Genomic DNA, 20,099 nt, shown 5'->3' with positions numbered 1-20,099 from the left:
CTCTTTCCCTGCTCTTTGGCGGGCCTAAAACTGCTTATGCAGCGCCATTGATCAGATTTTCTTAAAAGGTACACATCCTTTACCTTGTGTCTATTCTGGTTCGGATGGATTATTCTAAATGGTCTGTTAGGATATACACAAACAACATCAGAGGCAAGGTCAGAGCCGCGTATAAGGTCCACGCAAGGCTTTGCCGCTTTTGAACTTAGATGTTCTGAGTATCTACGACACTGTTAGATAATGTGTGCCTTGAGGACTCTACATAGACTTTGTTTGATTGAGCGACATATGTGCTTTGATGGCAATGAAAGAACCAAATAGCCCCGATCTAGCAGCAGGGTATACCACCCTGCATCCCACTGCTGGCGTACCTCTGATGCTAGGCACGTTTGGTCCCTGGATGGGAGACCAGATGCTACTGGAAGTGGTGTTGGAAGGCCAGTAGGAGGAACCTTTCCCCTGGTCTAAAAAACAAAACAAATCATAATCACCAGACCTCAACCCAATTGAGATGGTTGGGATGAGTTGGACAGAGGGAAGGAAAAGCAGCAAACAAGTTCTCAGCATATGTGGGAACTCCTTCAAGAGTGTTGGAAAAGCATTCCTCATGAAGCTGGTTGAGAGAATGCCAAGAGTGTGCAAAGCTGTCATCAGGGCAAAGGGTGGCTATTTGAAGAATCTCAAATATAAAATATATTTTTATTTGTTTAACACTTTTTGGGTTACTACAGGATTCCATGTGTTATTTCATAGTTTTGATGTCTACACTATTTTTCTACAATGTAGAAAATAGTAAAAATAAAGAAAATCCCTGAAATGAGTAGGCGTGTCCAAACTTTTGACTGGTACTGTATATAACTTGAATCCCAACCTAGCCAGTCTGATGTCTCTAAAAGCATTTATCTTCAGTTACTTTTCACAGCGTATATTTAGATGTGACTAAATATGATGGCTATTGGCTACAACGATGAAAACATTAGCACGGACCTCAGTCAATCAGTCTAAATCCCAATAGGTGATCAATGGGAAAAGCAGCCAGCATGTCAAAAGCATTCTGTAGGCTTAGTCTACAAAAGGATTTCATTCTGGGTACACAATCATATTCAAGTTCAGAAACCGCTTCTGTGGTCCAATTCATGTCCTTTGTGGAGAGTAACCAGTGATACAAGGTGCCAAAATAGAGGCCAAATTGCCTGTGACAACCTATGAGTTTATTTTTGTTCAAAGTGAAGCACTACTACTGTACTAGGAGAAAACTGCACAGTGTTTTGTTGTCAGGGATTGGATACCTGTCAAAAGCAGCCGACTGATGTGAAAGACCTGGCTCTGGGATGGAAAATAAATTATATCAATCCAATGACAACAAAAACAATGGCTGACATGACCAGACTTTCATTTTAGAAGCCATTACAAGTCACATGTGCAGACCTTTTCCGCAATAATCGTCTCTGCCATCAATGTACAAGACATGGATAGGCCTTGCACCACATAGAAATAAGCAAATATTGAAACAACAGCTTTTGTTTCAAGGGCGTGTGGTGTCATTTGCTCTTACATAATAACATCCGCCTGCCATAACGTTACACACTTAATTATACAACAATAATAAGAGGCACAAAATCATTACTGGGTAAAGGGTGATTTTTAAATAATGTTCACGTGCCCAAACAGATAAAATGGCAAGTGTCTGGGGGAATAATTTGAAAACCGAGCTAGCTAGCCACTGAACGAAGCTAACGAACGTAGCAAACGTTAGCTAGCAGCTAGCTGACAGTCTCCTCTTGACGTTTTGCCCTTTTTACGACTTCCTAAATGTATTCCTAGGTCGTTATCGTTTTTTTATATATATATATATATATATTGACCATAGAAACATGTGGATTTATGTTTTAATAAAGACAATTTGTTTAGGGCGCAAAAACTGGGCCGAAGCCAGGCAGTAACACCACCCCATCATTGTAGCTCACGCTTGAGAATGCCCGAGCCCTCCCGTTGCAGCATCCCAGCAGCATCACATCCCAAACTTGCAAATGACGTGCATTCATGCTAGCTAGCCCGCTACAGGCTAACGGTTGTTCCCACCCATTTTACGTTGAAAATATGCTCCCACAGGCCCCGAAATAATGAACCCCAAACACTGGGCTTCTTAAACCCGTTCTGCTTTAATTTTTATAATGAGTATTTATTACAGTGACATAGCTTACCTGGCAGTCGAATAATGATAGCTAGGGACACCCCCCTTCGAGCGCTTGCGTGCTTCCAACGCAGCAAAATATTTGGAAAGAACAGTCAGTCAGTGATAAAAATAGAAGGAGGACCGTGATCTATCCATTGCTGCTGATGCTGCGGCCAATTATAATGCCCGAAAATAATACTTTGTCGACAGAAATTGCGGCGATAGTCCTCCCCGGCTCTGCGACTAGCTTCAGCAGCTGCCGCTTGTTCTAAGGAAATCTCGTGACGTCACATGTAGCCAGATTTCGGACGACTTCCCTCTCCTCACGGCATCCATTCGCTTTTGTTGGTCCCCGGCTTTTGTTGGTCCCTCTCCCCCTTGGCTTGTATGTTTGCATGATCAGAGATGCAATCCAGTATAGGTTTACACTTGGTCATGACAATGGTAAGGCATTTAGACATTCGACACTGTTCAAACCAGCGAGATTAATTTGTGATTATTGTTGATAAAACATTAGAGATTTGTTATTTCAAATTAATTAATTTGGAATCCTATTATTCAAGTCATATCTTTCACTATCTGAATGGGGGCTTTGTTTAAAGATTCTCATACCAGTCTAGCCTACTTCATCGGAGATTGACAAGGAACACACATGCAGCTCCTGGTACAGCAAGATCACAAGAACCTGCAACAAATCCATTCAGATAGGTTGTTGTATTTGGGGACAATTTGAACTATAAAAAATATATATATATATCCATCTCCATCCCATGTTTGGAAAATAATATGCCATTGTCTGATCATATCTGATTTAGGGTAGCAGTGATGTTGGACTATGGGTGTGTTTTTATTCTACCAACATTTTAAGAGAACCAAAACTTTTTTATTTGGCCTTGAGTGATAGCACTTAGGGTGTGGTGCCTCCACCCAAATAAAAAGGATACAGTATTGACTTTAGAGTCGGCTACTTGTACAGAGCAGACAGAGGTGATGTTTCGAGAGAAACACCACCCTATAGTGTTATTAAAGGAAAACTGAAGGGATCCAACACGAGAGAACCCTCTCACCCCCAACTGAGCACCAGATAGCCTACTAACTACACTACCCTAACCATAACGCGTTTAATTCTGAAAGCATTGTTAATCCTGTTTAAATTAGTGCAGTTTGTCATGGTCACACTGAAGAACTTGATTAATTTGCTCAATCTGGCCATTCAGATTGTCAACCATACAACTTTTTGATGCAACACAGCTGCCAAGTGTCCTATTCCCATACGGTACACACATTTTGACCAGAACCCATAATCCCTATACAGTCATGTAATAATGTATATATATTTTTCATATAGCGCTTTTCATTACAAGTAGAATTTTAAAGTTGCTTTCATTTGATGCAAAACGCATCAACATGATGATGTGGCAAGTGACACTGCTTCTTGAAAGTCCAATATCTTGAAAATTTGACAGCCGACATGCTAAATATTTTGGGTCTTTATTAACAGTGGACTATAATTAATAAAATACAGAAAGATAGTTTTATAGAGCACTACAGTATGTAGGGAATTGGGTGCCAGTTTGGAAGCAGACCAGCCTAGATGAGTTTTCATCCAATTACTTGTAGGTTACGAGTTGTACTGGTTTCCCTGAAACCTCTTGATTAAAGTGGTGAATGAGTTGACCCTTTATCCCAGTGTCAGTTTGCTGAGTTCCATTGGTTTGCTGTAGAGATGGAAGGGTTGGGTTTCTCTCTCCTGGTAACTAAAGCAGGATGTGGGTCCCCTGCCGAGTCATTAGATAGTATGTATGGGTTGCATCCCAATGGCACCCTATTCCCTATAAAGCACACTACTACGCACACTACTTTTGACCAGAGCCCTATGGACCTTGGTCAAAAGCACTTTGTAGGGAATAGAACGCCATTTGGGACATAGTCCTCTCTCTCCATATGGCAATGACTGAGGGCTCTGATGTGAACACAACAGAGTGAGCAGCACATCTCCTCTCTCTCTGAACCCTAAAGCCACAGGTAAGACTGATACTGTTTAATAGGAGGGAATTCAAATGAATATAGGCCTAACCGGTATTGAACATAACCAGTTGATAGAGACCTAACCTGTATTGAACATATACATTTAGATTGATTCGGATTATGTTAAAACAGTTGTGTTTTTTTTCTCCCTTTTAACCATCTACTTCTTACTGTTGGTTTCAAAATTCCATTGACTGTGTTCAGAATTGTATTGATTCAAGAGCTGTAGCCAAAGTTCTAAAATGCCTAGTAGCTGATTTTAGTGAATACAATCAATCGCTATAGCTACTGTCCTTATGCTTAAACAACATCTCTTGGATAGCAGGGTTAAGGGTGGTAGACAGGCAACACAATGTAGCATATTTTCTGCAGCTGAAGCCTCCAGGATGGCCGGATCAGGGGCAGCTCTGAGACTGCATGAGTTCAAGGAGTACCAGGAAAGACGGGACTCTGGCTCATTTAAAAGACAACCCGAAGCAACACTGAGGTGAGAGAAAGAGAGAAAGAAAAGGTTTTACTGTTTTTCAACGAGACATTGTACAACTGGCAGCAATAAGCTAAATTGCTTTGAGATGTAGAAACAATACAGCCCCAAATTGTATAGAAAAATATTTATATTCATTTTAATTTACATTCCATATTTGATACAACTTCTAACAAGTAGGCTTTTAAAAAAAGCTGTTCATAAGGGTACCTGCATGGAAGTGTGTGAAGGAAGTAGTAACTAACTCTCACTATGATACTGTAGTTATGAGGAAGTTATGTCCACTTGAAAACACCTACTGTGTGCTGATGCTGCTAGCTACCGCACTGTACTTAGTTCAGAGGTTTCTTCCCTGTTGAGTCATGAGCTGAATATCTTGCAGTGTGCATATGCACATGTTGCCATTGACCTTAACTTGCTACCTTAAATGCAATATGTAAGCCTATATATCTGATTTGCATGTATGAATATGGTCTTTGACCTTAACTCTGCTCTTAGTAATTCTTACTTTTACTCTAACTCTAAAATAAACTCTTGTCATTGTAATTGCAGAGTACCACGTCAGGGGAAGGATGTGCAAGGTCTGTACCCTGGTCAGCTGGGTAGAATCCACGTTGTTCACTCTCAGGATCACAGGTAGAATCATCTAGTCAATCAAAATCACACTGCGGTATTTACATAGCAGCTCTTTCAGTAGCTCTTTTACCCATGGTCACATAGGTTACGGCCCAAGAGGAACCCAATTCCCTATATAGTGCACTACTTTTGACCAGGGCCCAATAAGGGGAAGGGGTGCCATTTGGGACAGGGCTATTAACGCAGACTGTTAGTGGGTCGTGGTACTCTATGGACATCTACAACTAGCCTACTACCAGGTAGACTCTCCTCGCAGATATGCATTCATCACTTTTCAGAATAACAAGTGTATGGGCTCAGGGTTAGGTTTATAAACAAAGACACTGTGTAAAGATTTCCGTTAAATATATATATATTTTATTTATTTTTCACCCCAATTTCGTGGGATCCAATTGGTAGTAGTTATAGCCTTGTCTCATCGCTGCAACTCCCGTACGGACTCCGGAGAGGCGAAGGTCGAGAGCCATGCGTCCTCCGAAACACAACCCAACCAAGCCGCACTGCTTCTTGACACAATGCCCATCCAACCCGGAAGCCAGCCGCAATAATGTGTAGGAGGAAACACCGTAACCCTGCCAACCTGGTCAGCGTGCACTGCGCCCGGCCCGCCACAGGAGTCACTAGTGAACGACGAGACAAGGATAGTTTTGCACACCTGGATTGTACAATACTTGGACATTATTATTTTTTAAATCCTTCAAGCTCTGTCAAGTTGGATGTTGATCATTGCTAGACAGCCATTTTCAAGTCTTGCCAATTGTATAGTGCCTTATTACAAACAGGATGCATATTTTGGAATATTTGTATTCTGTACAGGCTTCCTTCTTTTCACTCTGTCATTTAGGTTAGTATTGTGGAGTAAATGCAATGGTGTTGATCCATCCTCAGTTTTCTCCTATCACAGCCATTCACAGTCTTTGTCGTTGAATCTGTGTTTGAAATTCAGTGCTCGAATGAGGGACCTTACAGATAATTGTATGTGTGGGGTACAGAAATTAGGTAGTCATTAAAAAATTATGTTAAACACTATTATTGCACACAGAATGAGTCCATGCAACATATTATTTGACTTGTTAATAATATTTTTACTCCTGAACTTATTTAGGCTTAACATATCAAAAGGGTTGAATACTTATTGACTCAAGACTTTTCAGTTTTTTATTCATTTGTAAAACTTTGGAAAAACAATTTCACTTTGATATTATAAGGTATTGTGTGTAAGACAGTGACACAAACGGTGCTTTCGTAAATTCACTCTGAAATCTACTCCGATTTCAGAGGACTCTTGTCTAAGTGTGCCAGAGTGCAGAATAACTGATCAATTTACGAACGCGCAACACCCGTTGAATATGGCCTGTGTTGGTAAACGTTGGCAAAAAAGTGTAATTAAGTTGTTGCCAGCAGCACAGTTAGTCACCAATGCTCTGGATAAAATGAAAACAGCATAACCAGCTCTGCTAGGGCGAGTAAAATGGTCAGAATGAGGTGTTCTCGCATTTGTGTCTGGAAGTAGCTACCAAAGTAGCCAACGTTAGACAGTTAGCTTGGGTGCCGTTGTGTGATCGGAACGCTCGGACCAACTCTACTCAGTTAGAGCGTCTACTGTGTGAAAAAGTCAAGGGGTGTGAGTACTTTCTGGAGGCACTGTATATGGTTATGTGTAAAGCAACTAGAGATGTCTTATTCAAAACACTGTTGAACTCTGTTACTCTATTCCATTCTGTAACATCTGTTTTTATCCCGCAGAGTGAGGTTCGCATCATTGGATTACTCTCCGGGGCCTTACCGTGAACACTATGAAGACTACCCGAGGAGTTTCGACCTCCAGACATTCCACGCCCTGGACGTTCTACGCCAGAGCACCAGCGCCTCTCAATGTGCCACTGAGACGGCTTACCAAGAGGAGTTTGGCCTGCAGTCCCACCTCAACCGTCAGTGCTGCTTCACTACTAGCTCTGGTCCAGAGTGTTACTTGCTGATTGAGGAAAGCTCAGAATCAGCAAGTCACATGTAACGCCCTGGACTAGAGCTACTTCACTACCATCTCTCTTTTCATCTATTGATCTGCTCCATTAATACATCCGAAGAGTGTAATGCAGGGGTAGGCAACCCTGTTCCTGGATTTTGTTCCAACTAGGCACCACACCGGATCAACTGAGTTAATTGATCAGTTCAGTGATTGCCTAAATTCAACACACCTGGTCTTCCAGGTCGGTTAAATCAAATATCCCTGGTATCCCTGGTATAGAGTGATCCCTCACGATACCAGGGCAACAACAAAACAAAACAAATTGGGGAATTTTCACGAAATGTTTGGAGGAAGGATTGTTAACATATATTTGACGTTTGTATATAAAAGCATAATTGAGAAATAATCAATAGCCTGGCAGACCTCCTTAAGACTCCATAATGTTTCATCTGTGAGCTACAAAGCAAAATTGGTTTCATCTGACGCTTTACCGCTTGCTCTGTATTATGAGTAGTATTTGGATTTCAATAAAACATGTTTTACATTCATTTATGACTATTGACAAATGTAAACATGAATATTGAAAACATGTTTTTTTTAATTGAACATTTTCTATATATTGTTGAACGTAAAAAACTCTACGGTCATAGCAAAGTTCCAGAGTGGGATCTGCTACTTTTGGAGTTATGATTCAATTTGTAAGCATTACCAACAGACTGAATGTGAAAATGCTTTTCAAAATGGTCGCCCCCTGCTGGTGATTTGCAGGATGTGCAACGATACAAGCTAAAGTAGGGATGTGATTGGTTACATTGCCTGCTACGCCAATTTCTCTGTATAAAATGGTCCATTATTTAAAACTAGCTGAGATGCCAGTCAGGAACGTTGATATGCGCATATGAGTATATTAAGTTCAAATTTGCAGAACAAGCGATAAAGCTTCATATGTCACCAATGTTTGCTTTGTAGCACATACAAACATAATGGAGTCTTAAAGGAGGCCTGGGTAAGGCCAAAATGTCATAAAGATGCCAACTTTTATTCATTATTTCTCAATTGGGCTTTTAGATACAAATGTCAAATATACACAGAGTGTACAAAATATTATTGTCACTTGTTAAATCCACTTCAATCAGTGTAGATGATTCGTAAGGACACAATTTAAATAAGGATTTCTAAACCTCGACCCAACTGAGACATGGATTGTGTATGTGTGTCATTCAGAGGGTGAATGGGCAAGACATGATTTAAGTGCCTTTGAACGGGGTATGGTAGTTGGTGCCAGGTGCACCGGTTTGGGTCAAGAACTGCAACGCTGCTGGAGTTTTCACACTCAACAGTTTCCCGTGTGTATCAAGAATGGTCCACCACCCAAAGGACATCCAGCCAACTTGACACAACTGTGGGAAGCTGGAGTCAACATGGGCCAGCATTCCTGTAGAACGCTTTCGACACCTTGTAGAGTCCATAGCTTGACTAATTGAGACTGTTCTGAGGGCAAAAGGGGGAGGGTGCCACTCAATATTAGGAAGGTGTTCCTAATGTTTGGTATACTCAGTATATGTCAACACTCCTTCCTATAAATACCCTTCTATGGATACAATTTTGTGGAAATCCCCCAAATCATGGTCTTTTCTTATCCTGGTTTAGTGAGGAATCATTTTGCTAATGTGTATGTCTAAAAAAAATTAGTAAATCTACTAACTTTAAACTCTAATAATTTATAAAGGCCTAAGAAGTATATGTTGTTACATGTAAAATAATGTGTTTAATATGTGTTATTTCAGCTCCGGATAACACTAAGTTTACCCTGTACTCTCACCCTGGGCCTATGCAACGGTTGGAGACAGGGAGTGAAGAGGAACATTTTACAACACCATGGCAATCAAACTGAACTCCATCCATGAAAAGTAACCAATGAAAATGGTGCATTGCATGTATTTTTGTTTGAATGACAGGTTGTAAAATCTTGCATTGCAATCATATATATGACTCTAGAAGCATTTCATCTCAAGTAATGCTAATATATAATGTGTTTATTATATATACAGTACCGGTCAAAAGTTTGGACACACCTACTCATTCAAGGGTTTCTCTTTATTTGGACTATTTTTGACATTGTTGAATAATGGTGAAGACGTCACAACACATGTGGAATCACGAAGTTGCTAAAAAAAAGTGCCAAGAGTGTGCAAAGCTGTCATCAAGGCAAAAAGTGGCCATTTGGTCCATATCTACCATTTCAAACTTTCAACTGGTACTGTATATTTCTATGAAAGTCCATTGGCACAAAAAGTGTAATTAAATGAAAAAATGTCAGCAAACACGAATCAAATCAAATCAGTCTTTATTTATTTATATAGCACATTTCAGACATGGAAGCACAGGGGGAAAAAACAAATGAAATAAATATAAATAAAAAGAGAAATATTTACTAAACAACAAACATCAGAGGATAAAAAAAAAGAAGAATAACAATAAAAAATGAAAAGCACCCTAAGGAAAAGCAGAGCCAAAAAGATGTGTTTTAAGATCGCTTTTAAATATGTCCACAGTTTCAGCCCACTTAGGTTCTCTGGCAGGCTATTCCAGAGTCTGGGAGCATAGTAACTAAAGTCTGCCTCTCCATGACTCTTGGTCCTAGGCTTTGGGATAGTTAAAAGGCCAGTGCCAGAGGACCTGAAGGACATACTGAGTACATAACTGTCATGTCTGGCATGTTTTGGGGTGTACAATCGTGGATTGATTTCAAAACCAAAAGAAAAATCTTAAAATTAATTATAAAAACTCACAGGCAGCCAGTGCAGAGACTTTAAAGAAGGTGTAATGTTTGCTCTCTGTCTGGTCTTGGTCAGTACCCGCGCTGCAGTATCCTGTATGTTTTGCAGTTGACCAATGGCTTTCTTGGGTAGACCAGACATGAGAGCATTACAGTAGTCAAGCTTACTTGTGATAAAAGCATGGATGAGTCTCTCTGTATCAGCCTGAGAGAGGAACGGCTGCACCTTGGCAATGTTCATCAAGTGGTAAAAACCTATTTTGGTCACATTCCTAATGTGTGATTCGAAATTGAGTTCAGAATCTAAAATGACACCTAGGGTTTTTACCTGGTGTTTTATCTTTATTGCCCGTGAATAAATATGTGCAACCAGGGGCCTCCCGGGTGGCGCAGTGGTTAAGGGCGCTGTACTGCAGCGCAAGCTGTGCCACCAGAGACTCTGGGTTTGCGCCCAGGCTCTGTCATAACCGGCCGCAACCGGGAGGTCCGTGGGGCGACGCACAATTGGACTAGCGTCGTCCGGGTTGGGGAGGGTTTGGCCGGTAGGAATATCCTTGTCTCATCGCGCACACGCAACTCCTGTGGCGGGCCGGGCACAGTGCGCGCTAACCAAGGTTGCCAGGTGCACAGTGTTTCCTCCGACTTCCAGGTTGGATGCGCGCTGTGTTAAGAAGCAGTGCGGCTTGGTTGGGTTGTGTATCAGAGGATTTCAACATTCAACCTTCGTCTCTCCCAAGCCCGTACGGGACTTGTAGCGATGAGACAAGATAGTAGCTACTAAAAACAATTGACTGTCTCATCTCAAACATTTTTTACAAACAATTGGATACCATGAAATTGGGGAGAAAAAGGGGTAAAATTAAATAACATTTAAAAATTAAAAATACAAATAAAATGTGCAGCTAGAGTCTCTCTCTGTGCTTTGACTCCAACAATAAGCACCCCGGTCTTGCCTTGATTTAGCTGGAGGAAGTTCTAGCCATCCAAGTATTTAAATCACAAATACAGTCTAATCATTTATCCGTGGAGCTAACATTCTCTAGTGACATAGAAATGTAAAAATGTTTACCGTCTGCTATGCTTTCTGATAACGCTGCCAAGGTAACATATATAAATTGAACAGTAATGGACCCAAAATCTAACCTTGCGGAACAACATCTAAAATAGAGGATATGTCAGTAGAAAGCCCCTTGGTAATGACCAGGTCCTGAGTATGGCTGCGGTTATGGGTGGGCCCAGTAACATGTTGGATAAAGTCCAAAGAGCTCAAAAGAATCATAAAACCAATGGCTTTGGAATCAGTCTCTTTGTCAACATGAAAATGAAAATCGCCCAACACAGTGATTTTATCATAGTTCTCAAGGACATTAGACAATAGTTCAGAGAAATCCGTAAAGAAAGTGGGGCAGTGCTTTGGTGGCCTACACAGGGTTATAGCCAGCACTGGTCGCTGACATTAAAACCTCTTAGATGTAAAGTCCACCTGCATGGTTCTGGTACCGGTTATGAGCAAAATTTTGGTTTATAGATCGATCTTTGGACGCCGTAGATTGAAATGGCTTGCCTCTCCATGCTTCTCCTGAGTCTGTGTGACATAGGATGGGATATCAAATCAAACTTTATTTGTCACAAACTTTATTTGTCACTCCCTATAGGCTGTCTCATCGTTGTCGGTGATCAGGCCTACCACTGTTGTGTTGTCAGCAAACTTAATGATGGTGTTGGAGTCATGTTTGGCCACACAGTCATGGGTGAACAGGGAGTACAGGAGGGGACTAAGCACACACCCCTGAGGGGCCCCAGTGTTGAGGATCAGCGTGGCAGACGTGTTGTTGCCTACCCTTACCACCTGGGGGCGGCCCGTCTGGATGTCCAGGATTCAGTTGCAGAGATAGGTGTTTAGTCACAGGGTCCTTAGCTTAGTGATGAGCTTTGTGGGCACTATGGTGTTGAACGTTGAGAGGTAGTCAATGAACAGCATTCTCACATAGGTGTTCATGTTGTCCAGGTGAGAAAGAGCAGTGTGGAGTGCGATTGAGATTGCGTCATCTGTGGATCTGTTGTGGCGGTATGCAAATTGGAGTGGGTCTAGTGTATCCGGGAGGGAGCTGTTGATGTGAGCCATGACCAGCCTTTCAAAGCACTTCATGGCTACCGACGTGAGTGCCACGGGTTGGTAATCATTTAAGCAGGTTACTTTTGTTTCCTTGGGCACAGGGACTATGGTGGTCTGCTTGAAACATGTAGGTATTACAGACTCGGTCAGAGAGAGGTTAAAATGTCAGTGAAGACACTGCTTTGAGGACACGTCCTGGTAATCTGTCTGACCCCGCGGCTTTGTGAATGTTGACCTGTTTAAAGGTCTTGCTCTAATCGGCTACCGAGAGCATTATCACAGAGTCATTCAGAACAGCTGTTGCTCTCATGCATGCTTCAGTGTTGCTTGCCTCGAAGCGAGCATAAAAGACGTTTAGCTCGTCTGGTAGGCTCGTGAGACGTTCACAGCGATGGGGGCAGATGTTTTGATCAAGTGAGCTTTAGAAAATATCCAAATTTTCTCTAACACTAAACATACAAATATGTATTTTACACTTTTAAGGAAGGTGGAATTTCATAGTTAATTATTTTATCATTTGATTATACTATATTTAGAAAGCATTTAAGTCATTTCATGCCTTATTCAGTTTTGTTGAATAGGAAATACATAATATAAAATCTTTCAGATTTTCACATTTTTATCATATTTGTACTGTGTATTTGAGCTTGTTTCCTCAAAGTGACTACACCTCAGCAATTAAATTATTACCAGAAAAGTGAGAAAAGTGAGATTTTAACCATTGTTGGAGTATGCAGCATTACTAGTTATTGTTTATGGCCCTCTCATGATAAATAATTATGTAGATTACATTTTTTAAACAGTATAGCATGATACTCAAAAGACTCAAAGTCGCCAAAGAAATGTCCTTACAGCTGAGAACATTAGTAAAAATAGAGGCTGTCTCCCCACCCTTTTTCCCTTTTCTGATAGTGTATGAAAAGCTGTAGTCCGAGGGGAGGCTTCAATAAGGGCGGCACTACAATCTGAAGACAGACATGTTTCAGTGAGAAACATTCAATGAACTTTGCACTCCGTAATGAGGTCATTCACGAGAATGGTTTTCTAGTGTTTGCTCTAACATTTAAAAGTGCCATATTCAATGTGTGGGCCACTCTGCCCCTGGGGCATCAGTCTTGAGGTAACCAATGGAAAAACAAATAAATGAATCATTTTACAACCACGTTTTCTGAAAGTCTCCAATCTATCAGAATGGTAGGAGATGACAGTTTTTATAAACTCAGTAGAAGGCGGATTTAGAGGAAGATAATTTAGTTTACTCACAAAAACCATAGAGTCATTTCTACGGGAGTTGATATGGTTTCCAAGTCCTCTGTTGCTTATTCTTCCTCTTTGCTTGGATCACTACCAGACCCTGTCTGTCAGTCTCTAAAACAGTTTACAATGTTGCCGGAAATACCCCTGGAACCCCTGTGGTTAGGGTGAATCCCATGTCTTTAAAAAGTGCTGGTCGCTCCCACTGCAAATCAAAGTTGTCACAAAAGGAAACATTCCTGTCGTTGCAAAGTTTCTTCAGGGTCAGTGCCTCTTTGCTTAACATCATGGAAAAATCAAAAGAAATCTTGAAGAAAGAAGAGAAGAAAATTGTAGACCTCCACAAGTCTGGTTCATCCTTGGGAGAAATGTCCAAATGCCTGTATGGCGTTCATCTGTACAAACAATTGTACACAAGTATAAACACCATGGGACAACGCAACCGTCATACCGCTCAGGAAGGAGACGCGTTCTGTCTCCTAGAGATGAACGTACTTTGGTGCGAAAAGTGCAAATCAATCCCAGAACAACAGCAAAGGACCTTGTGAAGATGCTGGAGGAAACAAGGACAAAGGTATCTATATCCAGAGTTAAACGTGTCCTATATCGACATAACCTGAAAGGCTGCTCAGCAAGGAAGAAGCCACTGCTCCAAAACCGCCATAAAAAAAGCCAGACTACGGTTTGCAAATGCACATGGGGACAAAGATCGTACTTTTTGGAGAAATGTCCTCTGGTCTGATGAAACAAAAATAGAACTGTTTGGCCATAATGACCATCATTATGTTTGGAGGAAAAAAGGAGAGGCTTGCAAGCCGAAGAACACCATTCCAACCGCAGAGCACGGGGGTGGCAGCATCATGTTGTGGGGGTGGTGGGGACTGGTGCACTTCACAAAATAGATGGCATCATGAGGGAGGAAAATTATGTGGACATATTGAAGCAACATCTCAAGACATCAGTCAGGAAGTTAAAGCTTGGTCGCAAATGGGTCTTCCAAATGGACAATGACCCCAAGCATACTTCCAAAGTTGTGGCAAAATAGCTTAAGGATAACAAAGTCAAGGTATTGGAGTGGCCATCACAAAGCCCTGACCTCAATCCTATAGAAAATATGTGGGCAGAATTGAAAAGGCGTGTGCGAGCAAGGAGGTCTACAAACCTGACTCAGTTACACCAGCTATGTCAGGAGGAATGGGCCAAAATTCACCCAACTTATTGTGGGAAGCTTGTGGAAGGCTACCTGAAATGTTTGACCCAAGTTACTACCAAAAACTAATTGAGTGTATGTAAACTTCTGACCCACTGGGAATGTGATGAAAGAAATAAAAGCTGAAATAAATAATTCTCTACTATTATTCTGACATTTCACATTCTTAAAATAAAGTGGTGATCCTAAATGACCTAAGACAGGGAATTCTTACTAGGATTAAATGTCAGGAATTGTGAAAGACTGTGTTTAAATGTAGTTGGCTAACGTGTATGTAAACTTCCGACTTCAACTGTATGTGCTTTTACCAACCGACAGTACCCACATTTTCTGAACAGCTCGGGACATTACGCAAACCCAGTGAACCTGATAGGAAGACATAAGCCTGGATTGTCTGAAAAATAGGCAGTGTACACATAGATTGTACAACACATTTGAGACACAAAGGGGAGTTTGTCTGCACAAAAATGTTTACACAAACGTTGTCTCAAGTGATTTATACATCATTTGTACAACCTGAGTGTGTAGGGGGACATAGTGTTCGGTTATTGAATACAGAACCACATTTCTGAACGCTTTGTTCAGAAAATGCAAAGAAAGACAAAGAAAACATGATGGCATCTTAAGTTCTGGCTTGATTGGTTATGGTTTCTATTCAAGGTATTGTGAGTTGAATGGTAGGCAGGATGGGGCTCATATTACACATTGTTATAGCTTCAGTCTTGAGTTCTCATCTCAAAACACCCACAGTAATTGACATAATCCGGTGATCACAGTGACTAGGCAAAAATAAAGAATAAATGCCAGCTTACTGGTCAACCATGTATGCATAGTGTTGTACACCTTGCAAACATGTGTTTTCATTGTGTTCATTGTGTTCAGTTGGGTAATACACAGTAATATCATGGGATCATGTGTTTGTAGAATGTTTGATTTTGGGATAAAGTGAAGTCCATTTGAACAGGTGTTGGTCTTGGATGGACCAACGTGTTAGTAACCTAAACCACAAACACAGATGAAAGTGATGATAAAACGAGGAGTCAATTAAGACTGCCACTGAGGTCCTTTAGATAAGAATCCTGTCAGGTGTAGCCCATTACTGCTTAGCTGTAACATAAAACTGCACCGACACCAGCCCTGGCAGGTGACCAGATTGCCCAATCCTGGTTTAAAGTGATGGTTAGAGTTTGTGTCATCTTCATACCATTGTTCTCATGCTACATTATGCCTAACGCAGACTTGCCCGTTAACACCTGAGCTTCACTCCCACCTTTGCAATGAAGATCTACAGTGTCTGTGTACATACTGTACTTTCCATTACTTTGCTGAAGGGATGGGTTGTCACCCAGTGGCCCGAGAACAAAATGTGAAGAATTGGCACACCTGGCTACCCGTCCGGCTACCCATCCTTCCCGTATAATAACCCTGATGTGTTGTCTGTCAGACACAGAGGAATAGGTACAGCTCGATCAGCTGTGCTGTTTTACACTGAACACTGTTCATCGCTTACCTGAACTGAGCGACTGGTAAGGACCTTTTTATTTAACAGACTCATTTTGACCTGCGTTGACTTATTGTATGTTGAATGTTCAGTGAAAAAGTGAATGTTATGGTCGTATAGGTACTTTGAGAAATGTGATGTACTTTGAGAAAATGCGTGTTTTGATAATTGAGGTCTCACAACATCACCGATTTGCTAGCTCAGGAATATCCAAATATAAATACATAAATAAATATACATTTTAAAATTGTATATATTTTTTATATTTAAATACGAGAATAAAAAGTTGATGTTTATTCATCCCTTACGGCGATAGCTTTGAAATATATTGGTACACTTGACAATACATTTTAAAACATACATGAAAGTGTTGGTTGTAAAATCCTTAAATTACCTGCTCAGGTTTCATATTTTTTGCCTACAACAATAATGTAAAGCCTCTCATGAACTTGAATTGAAGAGTTTCATTCCAAAATGATATTCTTTAGCTACCTTCATGTGTGTAAAATATTACTGTTCTCAGATTCTTAATTAATAGATTTTAGATGTGTATTAAAATGGGTTTTGTTGCAAAATGATATATATTCTTTAGCTGGAATGGAATGTCCGTATCCTGTATATTTGACTGTGATATGTGGTTGTCTGAACCTAGTTATCTTAAGATCAGTGCACTAACTAAGTCGCTCTGGAGAAGACCATCTGCTAAATGACTAAAATGTCAACTGTAAATGTTTTACATACAGATCTAATATTACTGTATTGATTAATTTGGTTTATATATTGACGTCACAAATGTTTAATATGTTGTCTATTAAAAATGTAGTTACTTATCACATTTGACTGTGTAAAACCCAGCAGTGCTACTTATTCCTCTGAGAGTGAGAAGGATATATAGCGTTTTGCCACAAAACATTATTATTTGCCTCTCTGAAATTAAACCATCAAGTGATAGATTTCAAACAAATACACGTCTGTCATTGAACACCATGCCACCATTCCCCCACCTCTGGATTACAGACCTCTGCCTGACCTGACCCTACCTGCCATCCTGTTCCTTTGCCCCGTTGCTGTAATAAACATTGTTCCTTCGACGAGGTCTGCATCTGGATCTTAACTTGATTCCTGATAGTATAGCGTTTTGGAATGAAACTCTTCAATTGTGCCCTTTGTGTAGAACAGCCTTACTGTCATGTTGTGTCTTGTCTCTGTCCTTTCCCTTCACCCTGTCTCCCTCTGCTGGTCGTTGTTAGGTTACCTTTTCTCCCCCGCTTTCTCCCAGCTGTTCCTTGTCTCCTCTAACTACCCATTCACCCCGTTTCCCACCTGTTCCCTTTTTCCCTCTGATTAGGTCCCTATATCTCTCTCTGTTTCTGTTCCTGTCCTTGTCGGATTCTTGTTTGTGTTTCATGCCTGAGCCAGACTATCGTCATGTTTGCTGTAACCTTGTCCTGTCCTGTCGGAATCTGCCGGTCTATCTGAGCCTACCTATGTTTGGTTATTAAAGAAGCTCTGTTTAAGTTAGTTCGCTTTTGGGTCCTCATTCACTCACCATAACAGAAGAATCCGACCAAGAATGGACCCAGCGACTTCGGATCCTCTCCACTCAGCCGTCGGGATCCAGGGAGCGATGCTAGGCAGACACGAGCAGGAAGTGTCTGCTGCTCGACATGCCGTTGAGACCCTGGCCACCCAAGTCTCCAACCTCACAGAACAGGTTCACCATCTCCGCCTCGATCCACCGGCCACTTCCAGGGCTTTCGAATCTCCGGAGCCCAGAATCAATAACCCGCCGTGTTACTCTGGGGAGCCCACTGAATGCCGCTCGTTCCTCACCCAGTGTGATATTGTGTTTTCTCTCCAGCCCAACACTTACTCCAGGAGCACTGCTCGTGTCGCCTACGTCATATCTCTCCTTATTGGACGGGCTCGTGAGTGGGGCACGGCAATCTGGGAGGCAAGGGCTGAGTGTACTAACCAGTATCAGGACTTTAAGGAGGAGATGATACGGGTTTTTGATCGATCTGTTTTTGGGGAGGAGGCTTCCAGGGCCCTGTCTTCCCTATGTCAAGGTAATCGATCCATAACAGACTACTCTATTGAGTTTCGCACTCTTGCTGCCTCCAGTGGCTGGAACGAGCCGGCTTTGCTCGCTCGTTTTCTGGAGGGTCTCCGCGCAGAGGTAAAGGATGAGATTCTCTCCCGGGAGGTCCCTTCCAGCGTGGATTCCCTGATTGAACTCGCTATTCGCATTGAGCGACGGGTTGATCTGCGTCACCGAGCTCGTGGAAAGGAGCTCGCGTTCTCCGTTGCCCCCCTCTCCGCATCACTACCATCTTCCTCTGCCGGCTCGGGAGCTGAGCCTATGCAGCTGGGAGGTATCCGCATCTCGACTAAGGAGAGGGAACGGAGAATCACCAACCGCCTCTGTCTCTATTGCGGTTCTGCTGGTCATTTTGTCACTTCATGTCCAGTAAAAGCCAGAGCTCATCAGTAAGCGGAGGGCTACTGGTGAGCGCTACTACTCCTGTCTCTCCTTCAAGATCCTGCACTACCTTGTCGGTCCATCTACGCTGGACCGGTTCGTCAGCTTCCTGCAGTGCCTTAATAGACTCTGGGGCGGAGGGCTGTTTTATGGACGAGACCTGGGCTCGGGAACATGACATTCCTCTCAGACAGTTAAGGGAGTCCACGGCCTTGTTCGCCCTGGATGGTAGTCCTCTCCCCAGGATTCAGCGTGAGACGCTACCTTTAACCCTCACTGTTTCTGGTAATCATAGCGAAACCATTTCTTTTTTGATTTTTCGTTCACCTTTTACACCTGTTGTTTTGGGCCATCCCTGGCTAGTTTGTCATAATCCTTCCATTAATTGGTCTAGTAATTCTATCCTCTCCTGGAACGTCTCTTGTCATGTGAAATGTTTAATGTCTGCTATCCCTCCTGTTTCCTCTGTCTCTTCTTCACAGGAGGAGCCTGGTGATTTGACAGGGGTGCCGGAGGAATATCACGATCTGCGCACGGTGTTCAGTCGGTCCAGGGCCACCTCTCTTCCTCCACACCGGTCGTATGATTGTAGTATTGATCTCCTTCCGGGAACCACTCCCCCACGGGGTAGACTATACTCTCTGTCGGCTCCCGAACGTAAGGCTCTCGAGGATTATTTGTCTGTAGCTCTTGACGCCGGTACCATAGTCCCCTCCTCCTCTCCCGCCGGAGCGGGGTTTTTTTTTGTCAAGAAGAAGGACGGGTCTCTGCGCCCCTGCATAGATTATCGAGGGCTGAATGACATAACAGTTAAGAATCGTTATCCGCTTCCTCTTATGTCTTCAGCCTTCGAGATCCTGCAGGGAGCCAGGTTTTTCACTAAGTTGGACCTTCGTAACGCTTACCATCTCGTGCGCATCAGGGAGGGGGACGAGTGGAAGACGGCGTTTAACACTCCGTTAGGGCACTTTGAATACCGGGTCCTTCCTTTCGGCCTCGCTAACGCTCCAGCTGTCTTTCAGGCATTAGTCAATGATGTCCTGAGAGACATGCTGAACATCTTTGTTTTCGTTTACCTTGACGATATCCTGATTTTTTCACCGTCACTCCAGATTCATGTTCAGCACGTTCGACGTGTCCTCCAGCGCCTTTTAGAGAATTGTCTTTTTGTGAAGGCTGAGAAGTGCACTTTTCATGCCTCCTCCGTCACATTTCTCGGTTCTGTTATTTCCGCTGAAGGCATTAAGATGGATCCCGCTAAGGTCCAAGCTGTCATTGATTGGCCCGTCCCTAAGTCACGCGTCGAGCTGCAGCGCTTTCTCGGCTTCGCGAACTTCTATCGTCGTTTCATCCGTAATTTCGGTCAGGTGGCAGCTCCTCTCACAGCCCTTACTTCTGTCAAGACGTGCTTTAAGTGGTCCGTTTCCGCCCAGGGAGCTTTTGATCTCCTCAAGAATCGTTTTA

The 20,099-nt window shown here is 42.3% G+C and overlaps 1 protein-coding gene across 1 annotated transcript; it reads left to right on the top strand.

Moving 5' to 3' along the window:
* Positions 1-4,438: 4,438 nt before the first annotated feature.
* LOC110495163 (protein SPMIP3) lies at positions 4,439-9,628 on the top strand. The gene is made up of 4 exons (XM_036949715.2): positions 4,439-4,691; positions 5,241-5,324; positions 7,071-7,255; positions 9,081-9,628. Exons 1-4 carry the CDS (start codon positions 4,501-4,503, stop codon positions 9,185-9,187), a joined length of 567 nt encoding a protein of 188 aa, XP_036805610.2. The 5' UTR covers positions 4,439-4,500; the 3' UTR covers positions 9,188-9,628.
* Positions 9,629-20,099: the final 10,471 nt, after the last annotated feature.

Source organism: Oncorhynchus mykiss, chromosome 17 (assembly GCF_057628025.1).
Source record: "Oncorhynchus mykiss isolate SJ-2025 chromosome 17, ASM5762802v1, whole genome shotgun sequence".
NCBI lineage: Eukaryota > Metazoa > Chordata > Actinopteri > Salmoniformes > Salmonidae > Oncorhynchus > Oncorhynchus mykiss.
The sequence above is the reverse complement of the archived record's forward strand: the minus strand, read 5'-3'. Positions and strand labels throughout refer to the sequence as shown.